Source organism: Cyprinus carpio, chromosome B21 (genome assembly GCF_018340385.1).
Source record: "Cyprinus carpio isolate SPL01 chromosome B21, ASM1834038v1, whole genome shotgun sequence".
NCBI classification, from domain to species: Eukaryota; Metazoa; Chordata; class Actinopteri; order Cypriniformes; family Cyprinidae; genus Cyprinus; species Cyprinus carpio.
In genome coordinates, this window is record NC_056617.1 from 3,483,877 (window position 1) to 3,493,279 (window position 9,403).

General features: G+C 33.9%; 1 protein-coding gene across 1 annotated transcript in view; it reads left to right on the plus strand.

Annotated features, from left to right (window-relative positions):
• Positions 1-9,403, plus strand: part of dolpp1 (dolichyldiphosphatase 1) — a 13,852-nt gene continuing 4,449 nt past the window's right edge. The window contains exons 1-7 of the mRNA XM_042747988.1: positions 1-155; positions 2,582-2,686; positions 2,809-2,877; positions 5,244-5,343; positions 5,901-5,999; positions 6,106-6,234; positions 6,332-6,421. Of these exons, the coding sequence (XP_042603922.1) occupies positions 80-155; positions 2,582-2,686; positions 2,809-2,877; positions 5,244-5,343; positions 5,901-5,999; positions 6,106-6,234; positions 6,332-6,421 (668 nt within the window). The 5' untranslated portion in view covers positions 1-79. The remainder of the gene's footprint in view (positions 156-2,581; positions 2,687-2,808; positions 2,878-5,243; positions 5,344-5,900; positions 6,000-6,105; positions 6,235-6,331; positions 6,422-9,403) is intronic.

Below are 9,403 nucleotides of genomic sequence, written 5' to 3' on the forward strand. Positions count from 1 at the left end.
CGTTTCAATCTGATTGGTCGAAATCGTCGGGGCGTTTCATTCTGATTGGACGACGACCGATGCCCGGTGTCCGGGTAAGATGGCGTCGGAAGAGCAGTGCTCGGCACCACCTCGATGGCGGTCGATATCCTTAACCCACGTAGAGTACCCGGCGGGTAAGAGCATTTTTAAATCGTTGTTTTCCCCGCAAAGCCGTTCGTATCATCACACGACAGTTTATTCGCGCCGCGGCGTCTGTGGAACATCGCGCAACTGAATGGACACGGCCAGGGCTGGGTTGCCAAATAGTGCGCTTCGTTCCGCAAGGAACGGAACGCCTGCTGCCAAATAGTGCGCTTGTGTAGTGCGCATGCGCGATGGTGTTCGCTCCCTAGTACCCTTACACAGTTTCTCAGAATATTCACGGTTTATTGTTAAAACATTAATCTAATAGAAGGTTGAATCGATAGTCTCATGAGCACATGCAATACAAGCACATGCGACCCAACTGCTCGTGTAAGTTTCTAGCAAGACTCGTGGCTCTGAGGGTTAATCCAGTTCAATCCCGGTTGCATCACACCCTTTCTGGGTCCTGTCGCTCGTGAGGGTCTCCCTGGATCTGGGAGTATATAAACTGACCCCAAAACCCTGGAACATGTCAAAGCCAGTCTAAAATATACTGCGCTAATGGCAAACACAGAACCGCTTACGGGGTGTGAAGAAAACCAAGATCATCTTCCGTGTTTAAACTACTGTCACATAGTTAGATATGTCTGCATATTAAATTGTCGTGCATTAGATGGTAAAACATGCATGCATAATGTATGCACGAGATAAAGCAAGCCTGTATATGTGCAGTTTGGCAAATGCAATGTTGGCTTGACATGCAATCAAGCTTTATATGTGCATATGTGAGAAACGGTTCTGTGTTGGTTGTGAAACGGCCCACTTTTGGTGCTTTATGCTCAGGGGAAGGTTTTAAATACAATCCGAGACAGTTCTTCTGGAATTCTCTGCCATGCATGGACTAATCTTTAGTGTAGAGCATTACTAATTCATGCACTTTCTCTGATCATTGTCCATTTACTCATGATTTGAATTGATGCTGATTTGCAATTTACAGGAGGACCTAATTTTTTGTGTGTGTTTAGTTATTATGCTTTTTCCTCTGTTTAAGGAATTTTTTTTTTCTCATTTTATTTATACCACTTTAAATTCCCTGAAAACTACTCACTGCTCTCAAGTGTGTTTTTAGTATGTAAAACATCACTACAAAAATGTAAAACTTTTATATATATATATATATATATATATATATATATATATATATATATATATATATATATAATATTATTATTATTATTATTATTATTATTATTTTTATTATTTTATATATATATATAATTTTTTTTTTTTTTTTAATGCCTTTTAACAATTTTGGATCAGCAAGATTTTAAATTTTTTTTTTTTTTTTATAAAGAAGTCAAATTTTTTATTTATCTGAATTTATTTGATCAGAAAAACAGTGAACATTTTATTTTATTTTATTTATTATCGTATTCTGGATTTTTATCTTGCTTTATTATTAAAAAGTTGAGGTGAAAAACAACGTAGTTCCATAATATGATTCTTTTATTGTCACATGACCTGTTTGCTGTGTGCTTACATTCACAACAAAAAATATCGCAATTATGATATTTGTAAAAAGCATTCGTGTTCTTGTAGAACTTGTAATCACAACTTTTCCAAGCAATTTTCCGACTTGTACCATCTGACCGCTGTAAAATATAATTAAACAGGGGTTTTTTTTCATAATATTTGAAAATAACAACAGAGCACAGAAATAATAACAATAATAATCTTATGTCTTTCTACATAAACTATACATTTATTAAGACATTTGTGTAATGATTTTTACTTTTTGTATTGTGTTTTTTCTACTGATTACTCAAATTACACATTTTGGCTTTTAAGTTGTGATAAAAACAGAAGTAGTGACAGATAACATCCGAGTGTAACAGATTATCAAAATAGAAAAAAATGTAGGCATTTATTTCCATGCATTGTTTGTTGATTGGATGCTGAGATGTGGGCGTGGCCGAGAAAAATGGATGCAGATGATAGTGGACTTGTGGGGGAGGAGTTTAAGCAGACGAAATGATTGGATAAGTCCTGCTTACATCGTTTTCACCAATCAGATTTTAATTAAACATTATAATGTTAAAAAAAAAAAAGATAGGACTACATATGCATGGATAAATAACATCCATTTATAAAATAGATGGGGGGAATTTTTCATGCCAGCTTTAATAGTGCTTCCACTATTTTAATGCATAATTCAGAGTTTAAGGAAGTCGAATGTCTCAGGTTGTTAGTAATTAAAGTAATTATGACATGGTGTGAATGCACTATTTAATTCATGGTATCCATTTGTCATGCAATCTCAGAAATAAACATTTTAATCCAAGTTTGTGTGAATATGTCTGAGGTTTGGTTTAATGAGTCAGTTGCATGCTGCAGAGTAGCTGTTTGTTTTGACAGGCTCTGTGTGCAAAGAAGAAGGACTCTAAATAGCTGAATCTTACGCTGTTTGTTTGTCCAGGTGATCTGACGGGGCAGGTATTGGCCTGCATGAGCCTGTTGCCCATCGCGATCCTCGTCGGATTCGTCACTCTGATCGTCTTTAAGCGAGAGCTACATACGGTGAGTCACGTGACGTCACAAACCAGCAGGGTTTAGGGTCAAATCCCAAAGCGCATACTACCTTGTTCTCATCACGCTTTTCATCCCATGTGGTCATTTTGTGTTTAATTTTTTTTTTTTTGTGGTGTTTTTTTTGGGGGTTGGTCATAAACTGGCTGCTCAAACACATTCTACAGGAGCCTCGGCCGTGTGGAGGTAAGTAACGACTTTGGCGTGTCGTTAGTTTAAACAAATACACCATTATAAGAGAATCAGAGTTTATGTAGACCGCTGTGTCTGAGTTTTTTTCCCGCCACAAAACGCATGTAGAAACAAAACAAACTGTGCTTAATTGATTCACACGTCGGTTTGAGTAGGCGGTTCTTGGCCAGAACAGTCTGCAAAACTGGACCAGACTTTAAGCCAATAGACACAATACTGGCAATACAAGACCGTGCTCAAAAACACAATGGGTAGTTCATGAGCTAACCCTGGGGCTTGACCTGCAACCTGTCAAGATACCAGCACAGATTGTTAAGCTTTATGCTGCAGCGCCATTCAGTGAGGTTTAGTGAGATCAGCTGCATGCGGTTCATATCTTGGGAGTCTGATTACAAAAAGCACCTGCAATCTGTTAAAAACAACTAACGGAAGACACAAGAATATAACACACTCAGTACACGCTTGCTTCAATTCAGAGGACACATTCAAACACTTTATTAATTTAGCTCAGAGACATTAATACAATCTAGGTTATGATCTAGGTTACAGTTGTGACTGCAACGGTGCTATTTTAGGATCATTTATATACTATTATATTTCTTGCCAATATTTTGTATGAAATTTTTATTTTTATTTGTTCTGTTTTTACTTGAATTTTAAAGGTTTAGAGTTTTTATAAGATTTTATTTATTACTTTATTTAGTTGTAGATATGCTTTAGTACTTCAAGTTGAACTAAACAAAAATAAAAATGCTGCCTTTGCAACTACATATGATGTGAAAACAGTTGCAAGTAAATGACTAGTAATACTTTGATTTAAATATGTAATTTTGTAGTAGAAAAACTTAAATGTGTGTGTATAGTAAATTTCACTTGAATAATCAGACTTTGAAAAATCATTTTTTATAACTAAGTTGAATATTTATTTACAACATGTCTAAATAGTGTAAAAAAAAAGTTATTTATATATATATATATATATATATATATATATATATATATATATATATATATATATATATATATATATATACACACAGTACAGGTCAAAAGTTTGGAAAACATTACTATTTTTAATGTTTTTTGAAAGAAGTTTCTTCTGCTCATCAAGCCTGCATTTATTTGATCAAAAATACAGAAAAAAACAGTAATATTGTGAAATATTATTACAACTTAAAATAATAGTTTTCTATTTGAATATACTTTTAAAAAATAATTTATTCCTGTGATGCAAAGCTGAATTTTCAGCATCATTACTCCAGCCTTCAGTGTCACATGTAACATCCAGTCTATCACATGATCATTTAGAAATCATTCTAATATTCTGATTTATTATGAGTGTTGGAAACAGTTCTGCTGTCTAATATATTTGATGAATAAAAGGTTAAAAAGAACTGCATTTATTCAAAATAAAAAATAAAAAATTCTAATAATATATATTCTAATAATATATTTTCTTTCCTATCACTTTTTATCAATTTAAACACATCCTTGCTGAATAAAAGTATTGATTTTATTTAAAAAAAAAGAAAGAAAAAAAAATTACTGACCCCAAATTACTGACCAGTAGTGTATATTGTTATTACAAAATATTTATATTTTAAAAACATCTTTTAAAAAAACTTCTTTTTTTTTTCTTTTTTTTTTTTTCTTTTTATTCATCAAAGTATCCTAAAAAAGTATCACATGTTCTGAAAAAATATTAAGCAGCAGAACTGTTTCCAACTTTGATAATGAATCATCATATTTAGAATGATTTCTAAAGGATCATGTGATAATGATCCTAAAAATTCAGCTTTGCATTCACAGAAATAAATGATAATTTAAAGTATAATACATTTAAAAACAATTATTTTAAGTTGTAATAATATATCACAATATTACCATGTTTTTTCTGTATTTTTGATCAAAATAAATGCAGGCTTTGATGAGCAGAAGAAAACTTCTTCAAAAACATCAAAAATAGTAATGTTTTCCAAACTTTTGGTCTGTACTGTATATAATATATATAAAAAAATTTTTTTTTTTTTTTTTTTTTTTTTACTATTTAAACATGTTTCAAAAAAATATTCAACTTAGTTATAAAAAATGATTTTTCAAAGTATATATATTTAATGGAATTATTTAATGTGTTAACTTTTACTTAATGATAATAACGCTGGACCGTGACTGAGTTTCTTGTAGCTGTTCTGATTTGCATCTCACTAAAAAAGCAGATCTTAGTTTGTTGGGATGGTTGACTCTAACCCTTTATAACTTCACAAGTTAGTTCATAACTAGTACCTGACTAGTTGACAGCGCTGTGCGCATCTCTGATATTTTGTGAACTCACTGAATTGTGTGTCGTGTCTCATGAACAGGAGGTCACAGCTCAGTCACGACAGAGTACGGGATGCCTTCCAGTCACTCTCAGTTCATCTGGTTTTTTGTTGTATACTTTTTTCTTTTTCTTTATTTAAGGTAAGACTTTCTCTTTTTCATTTGTAACATTGTACTAAAGTTTAAAAGAACAGAATTGACAAGAAAAGGAGAACTTCTCGCTGCTCGTAGTTGTGTTTTAATACTGTGTACTTGGAAAAGCCACTTGAAAAACATAACTTTATTTACATTAATATATTAATACATTGCCATTCAAAAGTTTGGGATCAGAAAGAAGTCTCAAGGCTGTATTTATTTGATCAAAAATAAAGTAAAAACAGCAAAATTATTTTAAAAAAAATATATATAACTGTTTTCTATGGGAGTATATTGTAAAATGTAATTTATTTCTGTTATCAAAGCTGTATTTTCAGCATCATTACTCCAGTTTCTTTACATTATTATCATTACTCCAGTCTTCAGTGTCACATGATCTTCAGAAATCATTCTAATATACTGCTTTGCTGTTCAAGAAACATTTGTGATTATTATTAGTGTTGAAAACAGTTGAGCTGCCCAATATTTTTGTGGAAACTGATTCAGGATTCTTTGATGAATGGAATATATAATATATATTTGATTTTTGTCTTTTTCTCCAGAATGCATCAGACAAACAATGCCAGGTGTGTTGAACTGTTATGGCGGCATATACTGTCCATCATTCTTCTGGCAGTGGCTCTGTCCATTTCATACAGCAGGTAATGAGTGTTTTTATTTCTTTAAGTAATGTGGTTTTTTCTTAATGTGTTTGTGATTAGTTCAGTCTTACTGTATTTCTGATGCATTGCTCATGTTTGTCCTCAGAGTCTACCTCTTGTACCACACCTGGAGTCAGGTGATTTATGGGGGCGTGGCCGGGATGGTGATGGGAGTGGTTTGGTTTTTTATCACCCAAGAGTTGCTAACGCCACTCTTTCCCAAGATAGCAGCCTGGTAATGAAGCAAGCACATGCACAGATGTTCATTTACAAAGTCACTTACACACACACAGCTCTATTTTAATGATCTGTGTTTCTCTTTCTCGTCTCAGGCCAATCTCAGAGTTTTTTCTGGTGAGAGATACAAGTCTCATTCCCAACATCCTGTGGTTTGAATACACAGTAACCAGATCAGAAGCCAGGTAAACTCACCTACAGCATCTACTGCTACATATCAGCCCGAGGGTGCTCCACATGAGTCTTCTGGGCTATTTTTATAGTCAGTTTATGTTACTTTCATGTCCTTTTTGTCACTCACCAGAGTAGTAACTAGGTCTGGACATTATGTCAAATGTTTTGATTGATGACTTTGACCTTTAACCCCTCCCTTAGGGATTAACCTCATGACCTTTTAATGATCTCCAGATGGTGACCTGGCAATTTTTTTTGAGGGTATGGGGAGTGGGGGTAAACAGTTTACTGTTTATTACTGTAACAGTTTACCGTAACTGTTTAGTTAATTTTTGCTGTTTAGTTTTTTTTTTTGTTATTTAAAAAAAGAAAAAAAAATACTGGAGGATTCTTGTATTGTTGGTGTTATGAGAAATTATTATTTTTTTTTTTTTTTTTTGATTTTTTGTGTTATGTGGTATATTTTTTTCGTTATTTTGTTTTTGGATTAAACAAATAAAGTGAATTTAAGCATGTAGGCATATATTATGTGCAAAAAAGGGTTAAAATCACATTACATTCTAACAGTGCAACATTGCAATCTAAAAACAGTAATAATCCTTTTAAAGTAGAAGTTACTAAACTAAAAATGAAAATAATAAAAAGCACATACTAATTGAGTAAAAAGGCTTTTTTGTTTACCCCGTTAAACTTTACAGTTAGTGCTGTCATACAAATACACTTACTTGTAGGTTTAAAATTCGACATGTCACATTTATTGTGCAACTACAAATATTTCAGCAAAAGTCAGAGTTAATGCGCTCGTATTTCATTGAGCTCTGTCTGTTTGGTGCGCATGTGTGCGGCGGCGCTCGTTCTCTGGAGTTTAGCGGAGAATCGCAAAGCAAAACTCATGCACTTCTGACAGCAAAATGGAAATATTTCCATGGCTTTTTTTTTACTTTTACAGATGGAGAATATACCTATGAATTGTAATTTATGCATTAAGGAAAACAGCACATCTCGAACACATTAAACAGCGCGTCTCTGTCAGCCGCACACACAGCCTTCGAACTGAAACTATAAACTATAGGCTACTAGGAGAGAAATAAAACGCAGAAATTATTTAAATGCAAAACAAAACAAGCACACAAAAAAAATACTGCGCGTGGACAGAGGCGTCACTAGATTTTTTTTTGGTTTAGAGTTTGAAATCTTACCGGTGTATTTTGATGTAAATGTGAGTATGTTTTTGCAGGTCTGCCAGATGTGCTGTGCCATCTGTTTTGTAATTTATCTGGATTATGTGACCTCCGGCATGAAATAAGAGAAACGTGAGTTTTGTTTAAACTGGCAGTGTCAAAGTTCAAAACTGAAGATTTCAAGTATGTTTTTGAATGAAATCGTCCGGACATCTGTGGACCACATGTGCGTGGAATCGGGTGGCACACCGTCCATCACAGGGGTTTTGGTCTGTCTACATGGATGTGAGAAAGAGAGAATGGTTTAAGGACAATATGCAAAATAAGTAAAAGAATAAACAATTTTAAGAGATCAAAGCATATTGTGTATATATTTCTCTCAAATTCAAGTTCAAGGTGCTTTATTGGCATGATATGTGTGTTACAGTATTGTCAAAGCATTATATATAAATATATAACTATATATATCTCTATATGTAAAATACAGAATATAATTACACCACCAAAGTAAAAAAGGAGACAATAAATGAGAGAAAATAAATTTAAAAATACAATTAAATAAAAGTAACACTCTCACACACACAAAGAGAGACATATTCTGGCTGTTTTCTGATTCTCAGTGTTATAATGAAATGAAAATAAAGAATTAAAAACTTAATAAATAAATCAATAAAAAAAAAAAAAAACTGAGCATAATGAAAAATTTTCAGGGAGGTTGACAAATGACATCTTTACACAATTGCAGCGGTGCGTGGAATAAATGTTTGCAAATAGCTGAAGCTAAATTTTTAAATCTCAAGAGTACAGAGAGCTTTTTTACATGTCTACCTCACAGAGTGAAAATGGGAGGCAGTCGAGGGAGCGGAAGAGCACACACACTCATGCTCGCACAAACAAACACACACACACACACACAGAAACACACGCATACACACGCACACACACAAGCACAGACAAACATGCATACACACACATACGCATGCACACACGAACACTGCACACACACACACTCACACACACACAGGCAGACTGAGAGGGGATCTCTTTTAAGATTTTACCCTGGTCAATATGTTGACTGAGGTAAACTATAAGACGCCTGGTGGTTTAAGTCGCAGACACTGCGCTATGACATCCGTTTGCGATATATCATGAAATAAGATAGTGGTTATGTCGTCTGTTTGTTACGGTCACCTGTTTGTAATACAGATGCCGGACCTCCGGTATGTGACGCAACATCTGTTTAAATCGGACTGTAGGGTCCACATGTGCTCTTATCTGGTGTCACGCTCGCGCAGAGGTTTTGGTCATCCTACACGGCTGTGAGAAAGAGATATTGTTTTAAGGACAATTCGAAAAATAAGTAAAATAATATCAATTTTATGAGAGAAAATTCATGTTGAGAGAGTTTCACCTCCTCAGTGAAATGAGAGCACACACACACACACAGATGGTTGTATTCAAATCATTATAATGAAAATAAAGAATTAAAATCTTAGCTTAATGAATAAACTTAGAGCTTCTGAGTATGGGTCACGATACTTGGCTGTATGTCACGTCACGTTCACTTGTTTTTTTTTTTTCATGCTGACACTCACACACACACAGACACATGCTCAGACTATAGGAGCAAGGGGGCTCTCTCACTCTCTCTCTCTCTCTCTCTCTCTCTCACACACACACCTCCCTGAAAAATGAGTCATTTTTCATTATGCTCAAAGTTTATTTTTATGAGTTATTTTATTCATTAAGCTAAGTTTTTAATTCTTTATTTTCATTTCATTATAACGCTGAGAATCAGAAAATGTCAGAAAA